The sequence below is a fragment of the Sturnus vulgaris genome, chromosome 7, assembly GCF_052056855.1.
Source record: "Sturnus vulgaris isolate bStuVul1 chromosome 7, bStuVul1.hap1, whole genome shotgun sequence".
NCBI classification, from domain to species: domain Eukaryota; kingdom Metazoa; phylum Chordata; class Aves; order Passeriformes; family Sturnidae; genus Sturnus; species Sturnus vulgaris.
The window spans coordinates 15,488,879-15,514,062 of record NC_142249.1 but is presented as its reverse complement, the minus strand read 5'-3'; the positions used below and the strand labels follow the sequence as shown (position 1 = coordinate 15,514,062).

The window sequence follows — 25,184 nt, the reverse complement described above, 5'->3', positions numbered from 1 at the left end:
AAGGTCGGTGCCATTGCTGTTCACTCACACTCAAGCACCAGGTCCAGTGCTCAGTATCAGTGTTTCATTGTGCAGCAAAACAGCAAAAGCTCTGAGTGACACTGACGCTTGCATTACCAATACCACAGGCAGAAATCGAACTGGATGTTGTGGGGCAGCCCTGAAGTTAAGAGAAATCAGAGATTCAAAACTTACCTGCCTCCCCTGAAATCCCCCATGATATTTTTTACCTTTAACCCTAAAACAAGATTTGAATGATGGATCTTCTTCCTACTGCCAAAAGCCTTCATTACTTCCTGAACAACAACAACAAAGCCCAATACTCTTGCCCATCTATTCCAAGATTGTCATCTGTTCCCACCCAGCTGCCAAAACCTCCAGCTTTTCCTCTTGGCAACTTTTACTGGGCAGTTGCTAGTCGTGAAAAAGCTGCAGCACATCAGAAGCTTAACATTTGGGACAGAATAAAATAAACAGAGTTTTACTATTAAAATAAGTAGTTTTGCAAAATATACTTGGGAAAAACGGAAAACTGCAGCCTGAAATGAACACACGTAAGAAAAAGTTTCAGGCGATAGCAAATATAAATTCTATTGCAAAGGTTTTAAGACAAAACTAGTCATGAGCCAACACATCTTGTGTTATATAGTTAGTTGAAAAAAAAGAGAGCTAAAACCACTTTTCAGGTACAACAATAAGATACTTATTGACAGCTAACTTGCTGTAAATATTTGTATGCATGTTCCTAATCCCTTGTATATACGAAGGAAATCACGTTAGCTGGATGCTCAACAAACAGGCTTTAGCCAAGAGCAAAAAGCAGGCACGGGCATAGCCAGCAAAGAAGGATCATATGATATGTAAAGACTTGTTTTCCTGTGGTAACTTCACCTTATGCCTGAAGCATCAGGCCAATCCTCCCTAACACCATCAGAATGGGTCATGCTGGCCACCAGTCTGAAATGGACAAGTCTATTAAATCTTGACTCCTCTACACAGGACTAAAGTCTCTGTTTGCTAATTCTTCAATACAATAATGGCCTGTGCCCATTCTCCCTCTTGGTCTCAGCCCAAAGAATGAACCATTAGGAAGTGTATTTAGCCAAACCAGCCCATTCACTGTTATTCATGCACAATAGCACTCTCAATAAACTCTCCTACCATGACCCAGATGGCTTTCTCCCTGGATCTTCTCCTCTTCTTCCGAGTGTTAGAAATGCTGAAATCAGAAGCCTCAACTACATTCAGCAAAGATAATTTTAAAGTAAAAATGTGGATATAAAGGACAGAATCACTACTTTCATATAGTCATGATTAATTTTCCTGTTCCTCTGGGGTATGATGTAACCAGGGTTATCAGAGATTTTAATCAGAGTCTAAAGATCAAAAGATCAAAATCAACTTTTCCATAAATTACCAGTTTTCACCAGCAGAAATGGGTGGTAACAAATGTCTCAAATAGAAAAAAAGTCTGAACCCGTAACTCTAACTAAGGAGTCAAAATCAGGCTTTGTTCCCTAACTTGGTGATAATGAAATACATCTTTATCTAACAAATATTTTTTGAACACACAAGCCAAATTTTTTCACTAAAAATCTGTGGTATTTGGGCCTTAAGCATAGAGAATGTCAGTGCACTGGTTATGAGATACTGAACAAAGGACTGCAGCTAAGCGTGGCTGAATTTGATAGGCATCTAGATAGAAAAAAAAAAAAGGATGATGAAAGAAATCTGCAAACACTGAACCAGGGCTTTGGAGGGCTTTGTTGGTTTTTTTTTTGATCATTTAATAAAGACAGAAAAAATATCTGCGACCAGTCACAACAACAAAAAATAGCATCAATGTCAGCAAAGGATTAAGGATAGCCAAATCAGGAATTCAAAAGTGCAAGCAGTCCATTGTGCTAGTATCAAAATATGATAAAAGCCATGTGTGCCTGTACACCACCACATACCCTGCATGCTGCCATACAGTCAAGACAGCAAGTAGCCATACAATGACCATTTGAAAAATTATATATAAAGTAAAAGTGTTTCAAAATATTTCTGAAGAGAGCATTTATTTATATAACAACCTTGGATGGCTTTGAGTGAGCTGGCTAGTGGCCCTCACTGCAAACTTTTCTCCAAACTTCATCAACCCTGTATTTAACCTGTTGTTGTCCGGTTTGGAAGCAGCTTTGGTTTGGCATTATAAACAGCAAAAAAGCACAATTAGCTCCTTGAATTGTCAGTCCTAGCTCCCACTGAAATCAAAGGATCGGGTTCAAAGCATGCCCCAGAGTGTGGTAAACTTCTCACAGGAAATGGATACGCAGGAGCAAATGCTGACGACTGTGGAATGTACAAAGCAGAGCAATATTTTAGGTCTCAATCCTCAATTAAGATTCATCCTTAGAAAGTACTGCAGAGGGGTTACACAGCAGAATTGGATTCCTTGTAATTACTCTGGTTAGGTTCATGAATGAAAAAACATATTCTTTAGAGACATTTTATTAACATCCAGAGATATCTTACCATTTCTTACTCAACAGCTGACACAAACATATCCAGCAGTTGAGTTCGGGCGCTCTCAGAAAACAGCATATTCATAAGCACAGTCTGTCACAATTAGCTTACTAAACCAAACCTAGAGAAGAGATGTGATCAATGCACTCAATATACAGAACGTTTCCTAAGAGTCCTGGGTTGTGAGTCATCTCGTCTGCTCTGACCTAAAAATATATTGAATGAGAGGATGCATAACGCTGAATTCCTAACCCAAAACATGCAATTCCTCATACTGACTTTGCACGATCAACATTTTTGTGCTGGGACTACTGTGTCTACCCTGTACATGACGCCCATTCATTATCACATCTCAGAGCTCAAAAAATCTTTTGTATGTTCCCTTTTGTATTATTTTTGGCCGTGAGGAGGAAGAGGTGGGGACCTGTCTGGGAAACAGGAAGCAGGAGGGGAATGTGTTGTAGAATAAGGGCAGAACAAAAAAGAATAAAAGAGCATTTATACCATTTCTAAGTGATAATAAACATATAGGACCAAAGCCTGCCTCCAGCCATGTGGGGAGCAGTGGGCTGTTTGGCTGAAGTTTAGACTTTATTGGGACCACAGCAACTGTCCGAGTGCATTTACGAAAAACCATTTGCAGCTTTTTCTTTGATTTCTTTTTATTCATGTGGGCAATTTTTTATCTTAGAAGAGCAAGAAGATGTGTGTACTACTGTGATAAATACGCCAATCTGGGCAAGGAAAAGAAGACAACAGGCTTGAGTTTTGCTGTTGCACCAAGAAAAAAAAAATCAGACTAGAAACAAAGTGATGGGAAGCACAACCGGATTCTCAGTTGGGGTAAATCAGCACAGAGCAGCCCTGATTTCATGGTTCCTGTTTACATCAGCTGGGGACCTTGCCAATATTCAAAATCCATGAAATGCTGCTCTTGATTAGCACCACTTAACTCTGTGGCTTACATTAAACAGAATTCGACATGTTTTTTGATGACTGGAGATGGTTATTTTCTATTACAAATCTTGTCTACTTTATCAGAGACAGTGTGACCCAAATGGAAAAATAGGAAGAATTTCAAAACAACTATCAGACATCCTGATACTTGGATTTGTTTCTTTTCTCTATCTCTCTTTTTTTAAAGTTTAGTCCATCTATATGAGGTATTCACAAACTGGTTTCTGCCACTGCTAGGCCAGAGTTTTCATCATCTGTGCACAGAAACAACAGCCTCCATGCTTGAATGTTCCATTGCAGGTAAATGTGCATCTCACTTTAAAGCCAGGTGCCTTCCAAAGGATGCTATATTACAGTCAAAGGTGTTTTCCCTGTGCTTTTCATTTCTACACTGTTCTGCCAAGGCTCTTGTTCCAAAACCCTTAGTCACCAGGGATTTTGATCAGCCTGAAAATCACATAGGCAGTGGACTCAGGCTGTTATGCACCCTAGTAAGAGCAGCATGGTCCTCTTTAACAGCAATCTGTGAGAGCACATTGGTTAAGAGGCTGCCAGTATTGGCTCAAATGCTCAGCAGCAACCCAGGCAGCCACTCATAGGCATCTGAGATCTGTATCCCCAAAATGCATTAGATCAAAAAAAGAGAGGGGATCTGGCACAGCCGTTTGTGGATGTCATTAGCAGCACAAGGTGCGCTGTCAGAACTGGATGAGGCACTGCTCACTCCCCGTGAAAGGATCACAGATCAGCCTCATGGCAGCTCCCAGCAGGCTGCATAGTGCTGCCTGGGATATGGCACATGGGATGGGAAGGCAGCAGATCCCATTAAGAGCCCTGCCATTTGTTGACTTGAGAAAGCTCAGCAGGTCAGACCCTAGCTGCTCGGAGTCAGCACACCTCTGTGAGCCAATTGACACAACCACAGCTTGCACACTGGCTCACTTTCTTCAGTCTGTTGACTGTGGACACCCACCCAGTTGTTATGATTTGAATATGCTGCAATATGAAAGTGCTATTTCAGGACAAAGTTATTAATAGCAAAGCAGCCAGAAAATAGTCTAGAAGGAATGCAATGTTTTGGCATTCCTGGAAGATAGGATGACTTCCCAGCATCCAAGAAACCACCAGGGTTAATTCAAGATGTTTCTATGCACAAGCCTGTCTTTTGTCACTATATGATAAGTCACCATGACATACTTTCATAGGACCTGCACACTACAGCAGTCCACAGAGACTACAATGCAGAAAGGCCCAAAAGGTGGTACTCTGTTAGTCTAAGTAAGCTGTAGAAAAACAGAGGCTGGGTGACGTAACAAAGCATCAGCAGGAACAGGTTAGGAGAAGCTCTACTCTTCCTAAAGGACAAGGATGGGACAGAACCTGTTTAAGGCCTTCTCAGAAACCTATCTGCCCCAGGACCTCAGAGAAGCTCTAATTTTCAACCTCTCTTCCCCCATCAGCACTCCCTCCTTCCCTTGTTTATTCATACTGCATTTCCTCAGCAACACTCTTTACTTGGGCAAGAGCTTCAAAGTCAAGGCAAGTCACTTCTCAGGTTCTCTTTTAAACTTTCTGTTCCTCTCAGCAAAATATCCTTGGAAATGTATTGGAGAATACTGTGGAAAACACCATACCCTTGACTTGTGTTGGTACCTTTCCCCCCACCATTAACTGGGAGGGTTCCCAAATGAACAGGTGCATCACTGAACACAATACTCAGCACCACCTTGCAGAGATGCTGAGATGTCTACCACAGGAAGGCACCTCTCCACTGGCAAGGCTCTTGGCATCCCTTCTGCCTGCACCCACACTGCTGAGAGGCTCTTTGTGAGGCTTTCAGCTTTCCAGCCCCATCCTTAAGTATCCTCCTTGAGCAAGCTGAATGAAACTCAACACTGCATCTTTCCCTAAGAGGAAAAGGCCCAAACGATGATGCCAGGAACTGGAAGATTTCATGTTCACAGCACTACAGCATTGCCCACTAAACCATCATAGTGAGCTCCAGCTCACTACTGAAAATGCATTGCAGGGAACTGCAGTCCCCCACCACGCTCCAAAAAGGAAACAAACAAAACCCACTTAACAACAAGGAAAAGAGGAAACATATTGTAGTCATTATAAGCCCAGCAGTGGACATGTTATCTGGAATATTTCCAACTCAGACATTTAAAAAGTGTAGCTAGTTTACCTTAAGTGTCCTATTTTCCCCAGTTTCCCTTTTCCAGTCTACTTAAGTCCATACAGCATCTCCCAAGATAAGCCTGCCTTTGCGGGTTGGCTTTATATCACTCCTTCCCTCTATTGTCTTTCTGAGATGTGATGGAAGTCTCCAATGTCACAGCTTGGAAGACTACAGCCAGGTTCCTTGGCACGGTTTGCAGGAAGGGGATGGGCGGGAACTGAGGAAGGACAGCCTCTCCAGCTGCAGGAGAGGGGTCCTCTCATGGTACAGCCAATTCTTCCTGGCATTTTGTTTATCATTAGAACTGTTTAACTAAAGCTGTTTTTTAGTAGTCCTCAAAGGTGGTGTCTGCAGCCAGCTCTTGTCATCCCAAACACTGCAGACCTCTGTCACCATGCTTTGGTACAATCTCTGCAATTGCAAACATAAACATTATGTTCCTCCAAGTACAAATTACAGCTTTCAGGAACTGCAATTTTATTTTGGTTATAAACATACAAAGGTAGACTTTATGGTGGGAGAGGAGCCACATACTAGACCACAGGCTGAGTCTTTGCTTCGCAGGAACATTCCTGGGAGTACTCTGCTACTTCACCTCCAGCCAGCTCTGCTTCCCAAGCAGCTCTATGGTATCAGAGCTCAAGGGAAAGCCCAAATGCCTTGCAGTGGCCTAGGCTGATGGAGGGATTTGCAGTCTAGGAACTGGGACTCAGAGAGAGACAGAAACATATTCAAACTGTGCTTCTTTAGCTATAGCCAGCACTACTGGCAGCCTATGCATTCAGGATAATGTTCCAGGCAACAACCTGTGACCTGGTTGTCACGCTGAGCCCCCGCAGCAATTCTGAACACGTGGGCTCTGCTCAGAGCACCTTGAGCTGCTCTGACCGTCACCACAGCAAGCTTCAAGAGACTTCCTCCATTTCAAGTATCTCTAACCCTTCCCTGCTCTGCAGATATCCCATCACTACCCAGCACTGTAGGAATCGCTGCCCCAAGCTCCCGACACCTGTCAAAGAAGTGTGATATCAAATTGCTCCTCCAAGCCCCTGAGTACCCCTAGGCATTTCAGTCCTCCTGTCAAGCTTGCTAATGTGTCCCTTCTCTGCCACGAGTAATGATGCATTCCTGGAATCAAAAACTGCATTAAAAGTCCTCTTTACATGTGAGCTAAGAGCTTTCTTTGCCTCATACCATTTTTACTCATAAATATAATATCAAGGTGATCGTGTTCTCAGACTACTCAAAGTGTTCTGTAAGTAAAACCTGCAATTGGCAATTTATCAGATGGAAAAACAAAAGCCACATTTGGTTTCTCCCTACACTTAAAAATGACCACGTGCAGTCTCTGAAGCAGTCTAATCTTTTTAACAAGGTCATGAATATCAGCTGAGGGCACAGGAGAAGAAATAAAACCATCCTGTACATGTTTTCCTTTCTATGTTGCTTTCTTACTGAGGTTTTGCTCACTTTCTAAGCAGAGGAAGCCTCTCCTGTTCCCATCACCCCGTGTTTATCCACATTCCAGGAACCAGTGGCTGCTCCTCAGGCGCTCTCCAAGGGCAAACAACTGGATCTTACCACAGTGCAATTTTGAACTTGAGCCACATCCAGCTGTGAGTGGGAGTGAGGTGGGAGCTCTGTGAGAAACAGTGATAGAGGCAGTGGATGATGGGACACCATGAAATCTTTTGAAAATGTGGCTCCTGCAGGCTTAGACAAAAAGCCTGGCACACCCTTTGCCTAGTGAAAGGCCTGGAAAATGCACTTTAGAAGGATAGCCTTAGGAGTCAGAATAAATCCTCCCAGATGTCCCTGGTGACAAAGCAGCCCAATTTGATCAATACAGCAGCATTATTAACACTGCGCTGCCTTACATGAGGATAGTCATATGTTCTTGCCTCTGCTGAGAGTGGGGGAAGGGGTGCAAACTCCTACAACAATTCACAGGGGAAACGTCTCTCTCAAAATCATTAAGCCTGCACAAAGAATCTCTTACCCATTTTCATGGAAGCTGCTTTTTTGGGAACTGCTTTTTTTTGCTTTTCTGCTTCACTAATATTGATCAAGCTTGTGTGGAATCCTAGAAATAGTATGTGCTTTATGGTTTTCTCAAAAAGAAGTTTTGTTTTTAACAACTTAGAATCTCTATCTTCAGGCTTTTGTTTCTGCAGCCATGAATACCCTCCTTTGTGGGGGCTGGGTATAGACACATAAATGTAGGTGGTTAACAACAGAAGGTAGGACTTAATGGTTAGCAATTTTTTAAAATTATTATGAGAATTAGCAATTAAGTGCATTTGGATTCAAGCAGAAATATTAGTAGCAAAAAGGCATATCTCTGTATACATAGATATCTTGCTGCTGCTCCTAAGCCCCAGCCAGAGCCATGGCCTTTCTGTGTTTGGCTCTTCACAAACACATTTACAGACAGTCTTGGTAATTCGGGAATGGCAAGAGAATGGGAAGGTAAAGAAAAACAGTCCTAGCCTATCACCTGCTTAACCATAGCCAACAAATCTTAGAATTTTGCAAAAACTAGGTCCTGGGTATGCCTGGTGACAAGTTTGCAGAAAGCTAGAAAGGTACCGCCCCAATATGCCAGGTGACTCGGACTGCGAGAAAAGGTATCAGAGAAGCTAAAGGCTAAGTGGTAGTAATGGCATGGGAGGAATAATAATAATAACAACAACAATAATGGCCAGCAAATAGTCTTTAAAACGATGAAAAAGCCCTTACCCACAAAGAGAGGTGTCACCCACTGCTGGAAAAAAACCTACCACAGAAATGGTGCCTCTGCACCAGCCACCTTTCTGCAGCACTCATCTGGGAAAACACATTGTCAAAACCAGAAAACTACAGGCTTCCTCCCTCTTCACCGGGAAGAAATCCTGCTGTTCTTTCCCTCTGACACCTCTCCATCAAAAAACACTGAGACCATCAAATCCAAACCCTATACCAAGAAGGTTAAAAATGCTGAGTTTGAGCACACCAGGCCACCTCCACATTGTATCTGGTAAGCGTTTCTCACCAGAGAAGTGTGGTGCTGCTGCAGAGCTGCTGGCACAAAGTTCTTCCAGAAAGGGGTGCTGCAGAAGTGTCTAGACAGACTAAAATTAAAAAGAACAAATTATATGACACTGCCCACTGTCTGCACAGCAGGGCCAGATTCTCAGAGGGAGGAGTAAATAGCTGGTGTCATAATCGTAGCTAGTGGAGTCATCTTAATTTACACCGAGCAAGGATCTGGCCCAGAAAAATATTCCTGTAAACTTTGCAGCCAAAAATTCCTCTGCTAGACCACATTCCACCAGTCAAACTGCCAGCGAAGACAATTGCAGAAATAATTTAATTAAAATGGAGATCAGGGAGCTGGTATCCTTTTCAAGCTCTGCTCTTGACTTCCTCTCTCCAACAACTGAGAGCTTGGGTGTCCCAGTTTCCCAGCCTGTAAAATCAGCATGCTACAGCTTCTCTGCTTTCTGAGGACAATGGCTGTGGAGCATCCTATCTGTTCAAAGCCCAACCATCAAATCAAACAGATATCTGAATTCTCTAAACCACCAGGTCTTGGATGAAAGGGCAAATATTTTTCGCTGCTGAAACAGCTCTGTCGTTGTTCTTGGAAAATTTGGTCTTCAAAAAGGCAACTTGAGAGTTTTGCTTCCAAGACTGTAGGTGTCAGGTTCTCCGATTTATTGGGGTACTGCTAAGGATTTTTGCTGCTACAGACTGCTCAGACTTGCCAGCACAGTTCTGGTACTGAAGTAAGAGTTAGGCAGAGAGTACTGCTTTCCCACAATTTTCTCATTCATATTTTATTTCTGAACTTCAGCTTTTGTTCTGATTAGTGTTTGGGAGGACAGTGAATTTTCTGCATATTCAACTCTTTCAGGAAGTCATTAGATGAAAAAATGCACCCAGGATGCAGACCAGGGCAATCACATGATCAAGTCATAAGGATGGTGCCACATGATGTCTCATTGTAGCAGGTCCTTTGTTTTCACTCCTCAATTTCTGTTAAAACATTTGGCTTTTTACATGCTGGTCTGCACAATCATTAGCAATGGCACATGGTTTAGGACCTGTTTTTTTACAGTCCTCGTGTTTCACACAAAAATGCCTCACAGATACCCATGACTTAAGGGCTTTTTGAATAAAGGAGAAGTAGTTTACAGTTTCTGAGAGAAATTTTCAGAGAGGCAGAACCAAGCAAGAACCCAGAGAGCCCCACTGCCTGCAGCCAGCTGTGTGCCTCCTTGCTATTTGATGAGGTCCCACTGTTTTGTTATAACCCCAGCAGACCCTGCATGGAGCCAGCAGCTTCCCTCCACACAAGAAGGAAAGGGAATCGCCCATCTTGTGAAACGCCAGGAGAATATTTCTTTGTCATGCAAGCAGCCCAAACTGACTCAAAGGAGCAGAGATGGTTAAGCAGCACAGTGGACAAACACAGCAGGAAGGCACAGAGTCCAGGGTGTCCTGACAAGCAAATGGAGAGCACTTCACAGTCTAGAGCAGCTTAGGTTCACGTGTCCCCCTTCTATCCCTCCCCTGGCTCAGGCAGGCTCCTCTGCCTTTTGTGAGGGGCTTTGGCAAATCCTCTCGTAGGTGCATGGTGCCACACTGCTCAAGGCCACTACAGTGGCTAGTGGCAGAGTGGGGGGACCTCTAGAGGGATGACAGCAGGACCCCATTACTGACCACACAGCATTTCAGGCAGGCTGCTCCCTGCCCACATTGGAGCAACTCCCTTTCTGAAGAGCCGTGCAGCCCTTGGAAGGAGCTCTGCAGGCTGGAGGGGTGGGCAGCAAAGAACAATCAGAATTTCAACAAAGGCAAATTAGGGTCCTGCACCTGGGGAGAAACAACCCCATGCACCAGCAGAGACTGGAACTGACCTGCTGGAGCAGCTCTGTGGAAAAGGACCAGGGGGTCCTAGTAGACAATAAGCTGTTTCTGAGGCATCAGTGTGCCTCTGTGGCCAAGAAGGCCAATGGGATCCTGGAGTGCATCAGGAAGAGCACTGCCAGCAGGTCAGGGAGCTGATCCTGCCCCTCTGCTCAGCCCTGGTGAGGCACATCTGGAATGCTGAGTCCAGTTCTGGGCTCCTCAGCACAGGAGAGACACGGAGCTGCTGGAGTGAGTCCAGAGGATGGCAACGAAGATGATTAAGGAACTCGAGCATCTCTGGTATGAGGAAAGGCTCAGGGAGCTCAAGGTTGTGGAGTCTCCCTCACTGGAGATGTTCAAGAACCACCTGGACACAATCCTGTGCTATGTGCTCCAGGATGACCCTGGATTAAACCAGATGACAGAATGAAGTCCCTTCCAACCTTACCCACTCTGTGATTCCGCGAAGAGAAGGGTGGAGGTGTGCTGGGTGGGCACCCAAATTCAAGGGGCCTTTACTCTTTAAATATGGTCCAGGTTAAACACTGTTTCACATCCATCAACCACGAAGCCAATGGTGTTTAAACTAACTAACCAACATACAGATACTTTTTCCCAAACGAAGGTCAACAATGCACAGCAGCCCTAACAGCTTTTCCCAACACTAATACCAACCCACTGTTATATTTGAGCTTTTAGGCTCTTTGAAATGCTGAAATCTTTCATGACTGTCAAAAGCCAGCACTTAGAATCAGCTATCATCAAGTCAAGTCATCAACACCCATTTGACTTCATCCCATTTAAAGTCTGTTTCATTAAACAAACAAACACAAATTTGGCATCATTTTTTTGTTTCCCTTTACTCTGATGGATCACAGCCCTTGTTATAAAAACATGCTTAATAAAAACAAATTGGAAAACTAAGGAAACTCATAAAAAGCCCTGATTGTGAAGAAAAGCATGGAAAAGGGCTTAAAGAGGAAATGCTACATTTTTCTGTGATGCCAGCAGAAAGGGGCAGTTTATAAAGAAAACCACATAGTGGCAGGAAATAAATCCTTGAGACTGAATTTGGAAAAACACAAATTAATGCATTTATAGAAGAAACAGCAGCACAACATGCACACCTAACACAAAGCAGAGACAGTAAGGCTGACAAGAGTCCTAGAACAGATAAGACACAGAGAAAACCTACATAGCTTCGAGGACACATTCTAAGCATCTGATACACAGGAAAACTGGAGGGAACAGAGAGATGGAAAGTATGACAAAACTCAAAGGGACATGCACCTTTATTGCTATTTATCACATCTGTTCTGCAGTCAGAGTTGTAATCTCCAGTCAATGAGCTGGGGTCTTATTTCATATTTAGATTAAAAAATCCATGAAATAGGTAATATGGATGGAGATGGGGAAAAGCATCACAGCTTTGTGCAACTATGAACATGGTGAATCCAAACAAAGCAACGGACTTGCTCGTGGAGAACAGAGAGAATATGGAAGGGAGAAGACTTGGGCACCAAAAGACAACAGTCTGTTAGATACTCCTCCCCTAAACTAGGTTTTAGTACAGGCTTCCAAGGAATACAAGGCTTCACACCAGGTGGATTTCAAAGGACACTGGAAAGCATCACTGAGGCATACATTAAGAAATGGCACCTGGGCAGAATTTCATGACCGAATAGTGCCAGTTTCCAGAATTTGCTTGTTTGGTTTTGGGCCAGATCTGCTTATTTGCAGTTTATTGCTGCTGAATGAAGACAGAGACCAAAAATGCTTTTTTTCACGTGCACCCTGCTCTTGAATCTCATTTGCCTTCAAAATTAGCCCGTAAAACCCACTTGCTGAACATAAGGTCTTCTCTGACCCTTCTCTAACCTTAGAGACCAAGCTGCAGTGCAAATGTATCCTTTTCCCCCATGACATAACATGGCACAACATGACACAGATTCACATTGGATTCCAGCCAGAGGAGGAGGAAGACCCCACTTCCATGAACATGGTCTCTCCTCTGAGATGTGTTTCCAACCTGACACACAGTGCACATGTGACAGATTCTCAAAATGAAACGTGTCTGGTCATCCATATGTGCACACAGAGGGACACTTCTTGACTCATGTTTATACTACAGCGTTTCAACATCATTAAAACACAGCAAAAAGGCCTCAAAGAGGACTTGTGTACTGAAGTAGATTTTAATGTCAAAAAAGGCCACTCTGATAATTTAGTCTCACCTCTGAACGATATAATTCACTGAGGTGTTCAAAGAGCTCCCTTGGACACTCATTTATAGTGGTTTTCACATTGGATTCCACTGTCACATATGGAAGTCTGAGATTCAGTCAGAATGGGAACCTTCCTTCTATCCATGCATTGAGACTTTCAAGAGACTTCTCCCACCTGTCATCATTACACAGATGGGTATGACTGTCCTGGAGGAAGCTGAGCCTACACCAGACATTATCCTACCTTGCACTGTTGGGGAGGCCACATTTAGCTCTTAGAAACATCCTCTAGTTCCTTCCCACACCCACATTTTCTTCATTTATAAAACCAGTGAAAACAAATCATGTTTCACCCTCAGTTTCATAGAGGGCAGCTCAGAACCTCTCATTCCTTCACAGAAAGAAAATTTCTTTCTGTACAGTTTCCATTATTTATTAGCTGAAGGTCGGGGGAGAGATGGTATTTATAGGATGCCTAAGGCCATGCTCACTCTAAAACAGAATAAGTCAATATAGCTACAGCACAACTTAGTGGCCTGTTGTGCAACATTTTAAAAAAATGTGCTCTCTCATTACAGCACTTGAGAATATCTCCTCCCCAACACCACTGAAAATACATTTATGAGAGCTATAGAGCAGCAAGATTGTTTTAATCAAATCATTAACATGGGTGTGCTGTTTTCTGCCCACATCCTGACAAGATCTGGGATTTGTACAGACTATTCTCCTGAAAGGTGTCAAGTGACTTCGTGGACACTGGGCCAGTGTAAATTCACTGTAACTTTGGCAGATCTGCACTCACTGACTGATATGAAATCTCCAATGTGATGTGGATACTATTCTTTCCATTTACAAAGAGAAAAACCATTCAGAACTGAATGCCAAAGGTCTCCTTGACCTTTTCTACTTAAAGAAATGGAAATGAGACAGAAATCCCCATCTTACACCATATTGGAACATCACCTGACCAGAGATGCAGCTTGCTCAAACAAAACTGACTGAATGGTATGTGGAATAGCTCTCACTGCATGAAATAATTCACACGAGACAGTCTCAGTGAGGAGAAGCCTTCTACCATCAGTTGGGTGCAGCTAGAGCACTCAGAATCACATACACTAGAAGTATTTGGGAGTAAGAAACTACCCATGCTTTTCTTCCCTTGCTCTCCCTCAAATGTATTCTTGTAAGAAATGCACTTCTCATGTGCACTTCTCTGTGCACCTACCGGCATTCTTCTCAGCACTCAGAAACAATGCTGGAAGTCACCCAGTCACCTGTCTACAAAGTCTCTCACACCAGAAAGTAACTCACTGGAATTCTGTTCTCCCTCTAACTACTGGGGTTTATTCACGTTTTAAACAGAACCCCAGAACTCAGAAAGCCCAAGACAAGTTAGGCACACTCAGTAAACAGTATTTAAACTGGGCACCCTGAAACTTCTTTGTCAGCATCCAAGAAAGATTACTAAAGGAATCACTCCCAGAAAACTGTCTTGAGTGAACAGAAAATCAAGGCTGCCTGAAGAGAAAGCATGAGCTTTGCAGCCAAGTCAGAAGTACAGTGTGGTGCCAAGGCCCTCATACTACCTCTTAGAGCCTCAAATCACCCCAGATTCTGAGGGGGTTTTATTCAAGGACACAGCTTCATCCAGGAGGCACTGGAGACAGGTATTTTAGCCTGCATCTGGAAGGTTTCAACCTCTAATCAATGTAACAAGCACCAAAGCTCCCACTGAACTTAACTGACTCCTTCCCGCTAAAAAAGCTCCTCAGGTAAAACTAGCTTCTTCTGTTTTCAAACACTGCCTACAATAATCTTTCTTTGCACTTTAAAAACACAGGAGAGGTAAGAGAAGTACCAGTAAGAGAAGTCTACACTGTTTCCCTGCACTAGAAAGTAGGAACTACTGCAGGTAGCATCCACTTCCCCTGAAAGAAAAGCAGCTTACAAGCTCTTTCACTGTGAGATTTTTCATCACTTAAAGCAGTCTGCCCTGTCCTCCAAGATACTGGAGACTTCCAAAACTCTAAATGCTTTCCTCCTCTGGTCTGACCAGACAGAAACATGCATTACTGTCCCTATTCAACTTAAACCAGAACCTTAACTCTCAGAGACTTCTGCTTACACCAGAATCACCTTTCTCAGCACCAAAGCCAAGCTCCCAGTTTCCTTAATTGTGCAGGAAAGCCTATTGACATAATTCAACACTACCCTGAGAGATCAAAACCCAAAAACAAATAGAAGAAACACATACCTTGGTAAGAATCTGATGTACAGCAACCTTCAGATGATCACAACCACTCTGAGGTGCTGGCATAGCTTAAGAACAATTGGGGGAGGACTGTGACACCACCAGAATGAACTGGGACAGCAGCACCAGGTGGAGCCAGAAAAGAGCTTATTTTACCCAAACTGACTATTCTCAAATCAGTCCAGTGTTCTTTGCTTCTCTCTTATTACCTTAAAATGCAGACAAATTCAAAAATAAAAACAGGAGATACTGAAGTTCATCCCCATCTGATCTAGACACTAATGAGGGAGGCTTTTTCCACTGGCACCGATTTTCCATTGTGTAGCAAATGCAGCCTCTCCACTGTCCACGTGTCAGAAACAAAGCCACTCCTGGCCTGATGCTTTCCATATGAAACACTAGATCCCATCTTTCTTCTTCCCTCTGCCTTCCTCCTTTCCATAGTTCATTACTCACACAGCAGCTGTAGTAGGTTGCAGATGAGCAGAATGTTTTCTTCAGAGCAGCAAAAATTTTCCAGGCTGACAGGAAAGACCAGAAGAAAAAGAAAAAAGAAAAACCCCAAGAAGAACTATTTAGTACTTTTCACCAGCTTGAAGCGGGCAGCAAGCTCTGCAGGGCTGGCACACTTCAAACCACTGCTCAGCCATAGGAAAAGAACAAAGTCCCTGAGCCACTCAGCCCACCCTGTGCCCAGGAACGTGGGGCACCCCAGATCCAGAATCCAGCAGTAAGCCAGAGGTGCCAAGGCAGGGCGAATGCACCGATTCCAAACCGGCACAGCACCTCACCGGCAGCAGCTGAGCAAAGGAGAGAGGAGAGAGCAGCAGCTGCAAGGAGACAAGGAACACGTGTGACTGCACTGCTTTTGTGCATCTTGTGTACCAACAGGCCTTGCAAGGCCCTTCCCTGAGGAAGGGAGAGCAGGCACCCAGGTAAGAGACCAGAAGTATCCAGACACTGCTCGCGCCATCACACAGTGTTGTGGATGCAGTTCTCTAAAGATGCAACAGTCACAGGATGCAGAGTCTGCATACCTTTGACTAGCCAAATTGCTAATAGCTGGGGAAAATTAATCAACTTTAAGTGGTGCAATACCTGAAATGAAAAGCTAAAATTGACAACAAAGTTGAAGATGTCAGCCAAACAAAGTCTCTCACACTGAAAAGTGCCAGGCCCTCAGGAAATTCTAGGAAGTACAACTTGTTGAAAGATTTCTACCAAATGTTCTCAGAAAACAAATACACTTTTGCCCAATCTTTTATTGGAATATATATTCACTTTGGAGTCAACGTGTTATCCACTGACATGTCACACATCCAAGATGTAACCTGTAAGGGCAGACTTGAACCAAGCAATGCAGTAACTCAAAGTTGGTCTCACACCTAAGTGCTGTGATGTGCATTTTGGGTGTAAAAAGCAAGCAGACATGAGCACCTCTCACCGCCCCCTTCTACTCTGCCACCCAATGAACAATTTTCACCACGGCCTTTGATCACTGGAACCTTTGTTTTCCCTCCAGCCCCGGTGGAAAACAAAGGCAGGCATCAGCACAGAGCAATTCAGCACAATGCTGATTCCCCTCCTGGGCTGGAGTGAAGGCAAATCAGCAGAAATTGCAAATGTTCAAAACCCAAGAACTTTCCTTATGTTTGGAAGTGGACTTTGCCTACTCAAGAGTCAGGATTAAAACCAAATGCCTAACACCATTGTAGCCTATTTGTAGTGAAAGCGTTTTTTTTTAAAATCTAATTTACTTGTCCTGACACATTCCTTTTTGCTCACTGCACAGTCTAAATAAACACTTATTTTCACTGTGATTCCCAGTCACTTCACTTGTACCAGAAGAATGCTGCAGTGACAGAGCTGCAAAGGCAGAAGGTGGGCCAGATGATCCCGTCCAAAAAACACAAACCCTGTTTCCAGGGCTTTTTGGATTATCTAGGTGGAGATACTTCCATTGGTTGCGGTTTCTGACAGAGTATGCTACCTTACAAAGGTCTTTTATAGTCAAACATCAACCCTATGTCAGCATCCCTTTAAAACTGACCTTCTGAGGCTACAGGTTTAAGGGCAGGATTTGTAAATCACGACTCTAATTGGAATGTCTCAGAAGAGCCTCTCACAAGCCAGTGTCTTTCTCCTTCACATCCTTTCCCATAAATCACACCGTCTCCCAAGCTTGCCTGTGTCACAGTCTACTTCTCTATCCCTTGCAGAGTAGAAGCTGTTGACCTCAGGTATGATTTAAACTCCAGCTTTGCACTCAGGTCCACAATGCTGGGAAATAACAAGAGGATTAGGACATGTGACACATTGCCAGTAAGCATCATGTTCAAAACCAGTATGACACTTCAGTAAGTACGGTTAGTGGGCCTTGAGCAAGCATAAATGGCATAAATGCCTCTGTGCAAACGACTCAGGCTCTTTAGTGTGTGTTGTACAGTACACTACACACTCCTAACAGTTCTCCGAAAAGTAACACATGTAATGAATACACAGTTGCACTGAGTGGAAATGCTTTGGATTGGAAAGGATTCTTCACATGGAAGAACAGGGAGTGAATGGGTACCTGCTTCAAAAGGATTAACATCAGAGCAGCTTAATAAATCAGAGTTGATATATTAAACCTTTAAAAGAAAAAGAATTAAATGCCTTCTGCCCAACCTTCCTGAATTCAACTCCAACCCCTATTAAAAACTTGAGAAGGGTCAAATCAGTGCCATGCATACGCTGTCACCAGGACAACCCAGACGCCTGGGAAGAGGCATTTAAGCTTACCTTTCAGAATCTTCCTTTGATTTTTTCATAGAGGCAAAGCCACACCCCGCCAAGGGCTTCTCTGCACAGGAGCTGTCCTGGCGGCTGGTGTGGCAGGATCTGGGCCTGCAGCTCCAGAGGGGCTGGCTGCCCATGTCCCCGTGGCCCTCCCTGCACCACCCTCCCCTGCTCCAGCCACTGTGCCCAAGCACCAGAAACCCGGAACAGGAATCCCCACAGCAGCAGATCAGAACACAAGAGCTGTCAACGCATCTTGTAACTGAAGAACCGAGAAGCAAAGGTTTGGTGTCCTGATTAAATCTAAGATGTCTAACTATCTTTCAGCATAAACATGAACTCACAGGCAGCTTACTCTCACAGGCAGCCTAACAACCTGAGCAGCCAAGTAGTTTTCCTCACCAGCTGCTGCCAGAGCAGGAATGGCAAAAACAGTCTGGTGACCAAATCAATACATGAGCTCTTTCTGATGTACACACCTATAAATGCCACAGTACTTTCATATTCTTAATGCTGCTGGAATCAAGTAAGAGTTAGAAACCCTAGGTTGTTTGGGATGTTTTGATAATAAAAGACAACAAAATACATCTTCACTGGCTGAAATGCAAACAAAGTATAAAGAATATCGAATTTAAAAATAAAATGTCCATGACTTTAACGACAATCTCAGTGTCTTGGGAACCAGGCACAGTTTTTTAACTCACAGTGGCAACGTTGGAAGGAGGCTCATTTTCTGGCAGCTTTGTTTTGTTTGCTTGCTACAGAATCCATTGAACTCTGTAGTTCAAGGGAATCCACACTAATTTTGACCAAGGCAGAAGCACCCATAGTACAAAAAGGACACGTGAGGAGAAGAAATTCAGTAATTGAGGTGAGCGATTCTTGCAACCTCAGTCTAAAAGACACCACAAAAAAGGCACTCCCAGCTCCTAAGCACTGCCAGGAGTTTGGAAGTCTGGGAACTTTATAGATGTAGGGAATGGACAGGAGGCACTTGAGAGTCCAGGGAAGCAGAAAGAGGAACTCAGCACTACTCTTGAAAACACCTTTATTAACCCTCCAAGATTTCAGGTTTAGCATCAAAATAGAAAACCACCATCAATTACAATGCCTGGGCATAACTTTTAGTGAGGTTTTGAGCATGATGATCAGAAGCCTACAATTTTTCTTCCCTCTGCAGAATGTGATAAACTTGATGGGAGATGAGGTGTACTACTAACCCACTGTTTAATGTACTAAACAGCAGTATTGCTCAGTCAGTGAGCAAAATCCCTTTGTTTCATTAAGACAACTGCAATCAAGGTCGTTCACATGCAGCTACAAAGAGAAGCAGCTTCCTTCTTGTTTCCCTATAATGTTTCCTAACTCAGAATGGAGAAACAACACACTGGATGTTTCTCAGTGGAGAATCATTTGACAAAGCCCCAAAAAATCCCCCAACAATATCCAGAAGATACCGTTTGCCTCAGCCCTGGAGAGTTTAAGTATGAAATTACTATCTGGAACTGTAAACCTTCTGCCATTTCTACATGGAAGTATCAGACTGCAGACTAGCTATGTATCGTGATTTTCATTAGCCTATTCTAATCTATGCACTGTCTATTCAGTAGAACATACAGAAATGTATGGCTTGGGGGAGGGTAGATTTAAGCATCCCAAACAAGTAAGAGAAAGTATTTTCTAGCTGAGTACCCACATTATGATAGTGCATTGCTTAAAGGTATTTACCCCATTTCAAAATCACTTGATACAAGTCATTCACATAATCTGGTATTTTTAAGACCTGTAATGTGGATTGCAGGACTCTATGTTTTCAGAATGCCAAGAAATAATCACTTTTAACAACATATTCCGTAATTAAGAAATCATGCAACAATAGAGACAGCAGTTTCAAGTTTGTCTTTGCTCTCTTTGTCCATCTCTTTCTGTAAGGTGACAGAAGCACGCATTCAGCACATGGAGCAAGCAGAGGGACTGCAGGTATAAATGGAGCAGCATTCAGAGTCTGAAATACACTGCATTACACATGTGGCTGTTCTTGGAAGTCAACCATTTCTGAAAGTTATTCTCAAGAGGCATGATGTACTATAAGCACTTAAGAAATGTGTTACACTGTGACTGGAACCAAGATGAAATAGCAATATTAAAAGAGATGGTTTAGTTTATGTAGTGGCCAACTATGCCATTAAACTAGAACAATGGAGACGATGGGGAGGCAGGAATGTTCTTCAGTGTGATTTATTCCTTTCCAGTAGGAGTGGAAATTTTTCCTATAGGCCTGAAAATGACCCTGTCTGCCAAGCAGAAGCCAGCATTAAGATATAAGAATTCTGCTAGATTAGTCACCTTGGGATACTCTGCTCTCACACAGCACAGGGATCTAAATGCCCTCTTCCAGGATGAATCAAAACTCAGCCTTCTGAGCTCCACAAAAAACATTAGGCCTTAGCAGTCACTTCAGAAACAGGGAAACTGAGGCTTGAAGAATTTATTAAAAACAGGCAAAGAAGGCTATATGAAAGGATCAACAGAAAAACAAAGGCTTCCTCAATCCTATGCTTTACAGGAAATGTGCATCTTTCTTGAAAGGATCATTGTTTGCTGCAGCTGAGAGCAGCTGGGTCAGCCAAGGCAAAAGGAAATGTTATCAGGCAATGGTTATCAGCAAACAATATAATGCCATTTCCACTTCTGCCAGCCAATTAGACCTGTGCAGCCTGCTGACAGATGTGGGAAAGGCTATCTCCTCCAGAATAAACCAGGGTTTGGCACCTAAGCCCTGCTGTTTTTATACAGCTGCATCAGCTAACACGTGATGACTCTGTGCATCCACCTGTCTTTGTGCTCCCATGTTCTGACATTATGGGAACTGCCATGCTAGAGATTGCCCTGTGCTCCCCATGAATTTGAAGACAGCCCCAAAATGTCTCCTGAGCAGACCCATTTCACAATAGGATGGTGAGTTCTGAGTCCACCAAGGGGCCTAAGGAGAAGAACAATAGAGATGTTTTAAAATGTCACCCCTAGGAAGAGGCATATCTGATTACAAAGGATGCCTTCTGCACCCAGATCTTTCAGTGACGCCCTAAATGACATTGTGAAGGCCCAGCAGGAAGAATAGAGTGAAGCCCCACGTCCACCCCACAAAATTCTCAGTCCCACTCTCCCCCCCTCTGCAGCCTGGCACACAAAGTGGGACCATGTGCAGCTGCACAGGCTATGCTCCTCAGAGTTATCTCCCTCAAAAACAGCCTCCTACCCACTTCCTTCCTCTGCAGAGTAATGAGCGCTCTTCAGCCTCGTGCTGCCTCTCCCAGCAGTCTGCTTCCAATCTCGGGGATGCCACATGAGACAGCCACCCCAGAGCAATGGCATATGTGGCCAGAGGTCCTCCCGCAGGAGCACAGCAGCCACGCAGGTGCTGAAATCTTCCCCCGCCCTGGTCCTGAACTGCAGAGTCAGCTCACAGGGACAGAGAGAACTAGGACGGTTCTATCAGTCAGGATGAAGCACCAGGGAGAAACACGAGGTACCAGCCAACTGATTTAGAGCAAACGACTCATTTCCCAATGCACACAGCCCACCTCTTCCTTTAATCCCTCCTCAGTGCCACGGAGGCTCAACACTGCTGGAAAAGCTAGACAAAGTTCTCTCTCCTGATGAAATTGTGCTATTGATTACTCGTTAAATTCTGACGTCCTCACTCCGAGAAAAATCCTCCTGACCTAAAAAGTGTTTTACCTGAAGGAGTACACCCAAAGCTCAGAGAGGAGCTCAGTTTTCGTTACCTAAAAATCAAGCTCTCCCTTCCCAACAAGTTTAAAAAAAAATATCAAAACACATCATAGGTTCATTTCCAGCTTTTACTTCAGGCATTTCCACTTCCACAATGCAAACTATGCCCAGGGTGGAATAAGGGTTTCTTTGTTTGTATTTTTGCCTTCTAAAACAGAAACCTACACAAAAGGAGACTATTTGTTCCTACACAAAATCTGTTTGTTTTGTACATATTGCTGGGTTGCACTCATTCATCTCCAACACTAATTGTCAAAAGCACAGATACCAAACTTGCTCACGTTCCTCTTGCAGTGGGAAGGAAAAATGGGAGATCAGCTGACTGTGTGCAACCATTTAGCAACCTGCCTATGCTGTCAGTGCCCTCTGTGAGTAATGGGTGTTTCACAATCCGAAATACGAGCAACCGGCCCAGCTGTATATTCCTCAGCCAGCAGCTATCAGACTGTCTTCCAGGCTTAGGAGAAAAGGAAGACAGGACTGTGACAATGCTTTCACCCCAAGGCATGCTCTGATGTTCAGTGGGCCAGGTGCATCTTTCACAGTATCACAGTAAACACCGTTTCTCAGAGCAGGACCTGGCACTGACTAACCTCTGCACATCACGCACTAGTAGCTGCTAATCACAAAACTGAAGCTCACGACGTGATAAAGAAGCTTGCTCTTAACCCACACATCTATTTTCCCCCTCAACTCCTGCCTTTTCAAAGAGACTGAAGAAATCTCCTGGGGCACTGCTTTGCTGCTGGGAGAAGCACTGCCCTGGAACCTCTGTGGCACAAATGGAGCAGAGGCAAGACTTGTTCAAGTGTTTTTACTCAAAATTAAAGCTGCTGTTTCCCATGTATGACACATCCCATAGGGATCAATCACTACCCTGTCAGCTCTCCTCCCCGAGTCTCAACTATAGCCTTTAGTTGTAAAGGGTACTTTAGAAACACACACTTTCTTTGTCTCAAAGTTGCCACAGTTTGCCTAAAATAAGTAAATCCCCAAGACTTGATTCACTGCAAGTGATTTAGAAGAATTAAATTGGGGTCTCTGTGTCAGTGGGTCTGCCAAGCTTGTGAACAGCGTGGTCTCTGCACAGCCAGCTTCAGCTGCTCCCACCACTGACACATCAGTTTTGCTGCCTGTTGTTTGCAAGGAGAGTCCAGACAGCAACAGGGGAACAAACCGTAAATACAGGATGCATTATGAAACATTATGCACTGGTTGCAAGATCTGAGAGGAAATAAGGGAAAATTATTTTCAGCTTCTCTTTTTAAGCATACGTGGAGAACCAATGGGGTTCAACCAGGAGCATGACTTTAAATTCTGCAATGGTTACAGTGGGATTAGGTAGGTACATGCTACTGTATAAGACAAACTGCTGCTCTTCCACACATAAAAGAAGGCAGGAGACAGAGTATCACTCACAGTACTGCCTGAAGCATGCTGGCTATGTCAACACACTATGTCGCTTTGGACTGTTTGGACTGTTAGTAATATGCAACTGATCCAACAACGATGCTATGAAATATTTTTAAACATTAAAATTATATTAACCTCTGCAGTTTAATTAGCATGTTAAAAATATAAAAGGAAAGCAGATGTGACCATCATGGATGTGTGTGCTGAATATTAATAACAAAAAGCATCCTCTCCCCTTTGGAGGATAAAGCAAAGTTGGTTCGGTCATTTTGCAAAATAAACCCTGAATGTGTTCATCCCGTAGCTGACAATAAATCTCTTCTTTGTGTGCACACAAAGCTGAAGCCAGAACTATTTTACTATGGTAAACCTTTGAAGATCCAGCCCTGGTCCAGCTGGCTGACAATGCTACAGCCCGAGTACTCCCCAGAAGCTCTGCCATCCACATTTCCACCCATACACACTTCTAAGGAAAAATTTAATGAATATCCCAAAACTGTCACTTCCTGGAGACCTAACACAGGCTACCCTTACACTAGCCAAGGCTCAGGTGAAGGCTGGCAAGATGAAATCCAGTGGCTCGTTATTCTTGCACTGATAGTGCCACGGGTCCATGCGCTGCAATAGCACCACATGTCATCCCAGCCACACTCCACTATTTCTACCCACCAGCAGATGTTTTTTTTTCCTTTTAAAGAGACACCAGTTTCCAGAATTTCACCTGGTGTACCATCTCTGCCAGAAAATCACATCAAAAACAGAGCTACCTCACAGCATTTGGTTGCAAATAGAAATGCTGTCTTTCTTTTTCCCTCGGTACCCCAGCTGATAACTATTTATAGTTAACAACTGGGTTCATACTGTATTTTATACAGCTCTTCTCTGTAACCTACTCTTCCCCTTGGTCTTCTGTTCATGGTAGCAGTCATCATTTTAATGCATTTATAATATTTGATTTTCATCTTTATCCTTATTCTGTCTGCATATTAACCCTACAGTGCCTCAAAAAACACACTGGTTTACTGGAACCAGCCTAAGGCATCATTGTTTCAAGACAGCAAGAAGTGTGCGTTTCTACTCATCTTCCAAGAAAAAAATGGAAAAAAAAAAGGAAAATAAGTCACATTCCTAGTTACTGAACTTAGCCTTAAAGCTTTTGCTAGTGCTTCCACACACCTGCCAACCCTCCACCTCCGACTTAAGCTACGATTTTTATTGACATATACTAATTACCTGAAAATAAGAATGATCTATTCCATTTCCACCAGCTGCCAGTTGTCAGCACTGGCTAGAAGTGAGCAGACTTGTTTAAAGGAACAAAACAAACAAAAAAAAAATCTAAGCTCAAAAATAAAATAAATAGCAGTCATTACAAAAACAAAACCCTAAAGAATGCCATCGGATCTCAGGTACTGTCGGGCGTGCTCAGAAAGACTAAGGCAGACAGATTTGAATGGACTGCTCAGTTTGTCACGGTAAAAAATACAGAGATTTAAAGGTCTACCCACGCGGAGGAGAAAAAAAAAAAAAAAAAAGAACCACCAAAAAAACCCAACCCTGAATTAAAGAACAAAAATAAAATAAAGTCAGAAATGCAGCCTCAATGCATCGAATGTCTGCGCTTAAAAGATTTACAGGAGTAATTTAAATGATTCACCTGCTGCCAGTTTTCCTCCAAGGATGGCAAAGCTGAGAAGTAGCCGGTGTCGTGGACAAGCTGGAGTTCCTGGAATATACTATAACTAGCCAAGACATCCATGCTGCTGCTGAGCAAGACCCTTTCTTTCTGCTTTTGTGTGTGTTTGTTTGCTCGGGTGGGGGGTTGTTTTTGGTCATAAAAAAAAAAAGGAGGAGGAAAATCAACCAATGATAGATCCAGCGTCCCTTTGGCTTTGTTTTGTTTCAGTCACACTTTAAAAAAAGAGAGAGAGAGAAAGAGGATCAGCGCGGACGGATGGCGAGGTTCGGGGGCCGGGCCGAGGAGGACGAGCGGCGCCGGCGCGCACCGAGCACCCCGCGGCCGCCGCACCGGGGCACGTCCCCGCCGCGCTCCGCGCAGCCCCGCGCCGCGGCCATGCGCGCTCGCGACCGCCTGCCCCGCCGCCCCCTCCCCTCTTTATTTTCGGGACACCACATCCCACATCCCGCCCCCCCCTCACGCCGCTTCCCTCCCCGCTTCCCT

The 25,184-nt window shown here is 43.7% G+C and overlaps 1 protein-coding gene across 3 annotated transcripts in view; it reads right to left on the bottom strand.

The window, feature by feature from the left end:
* KLF7 (KLF transcription factor 7) overlaps positions 1 to 25,184 on the bottom strand; it is a 65,756-nt gene that overhangs the window by 40,543 nt on the left and 29 nt on the right. For 2 of the 3 annotated variants that reach the window (XM_088167867.1, XM_088167868.1), the window contains exon 1: positions 24,660 to 25,032. In XM_088167867.1, the coding sequence (XP_088023993.1) occupies positions 24,660 to 24,761 (102 nt within the window). In that variant the 5' untranslated portion in view covers positions 24,762 to 25,032. Of the gene's footprint in view, positions 1 to 24,659; positions 25,033 to 25,184 lie in introns of those variants that run through there. The other variant, XM_088167866.1, reaches the window with a different exon arrangement.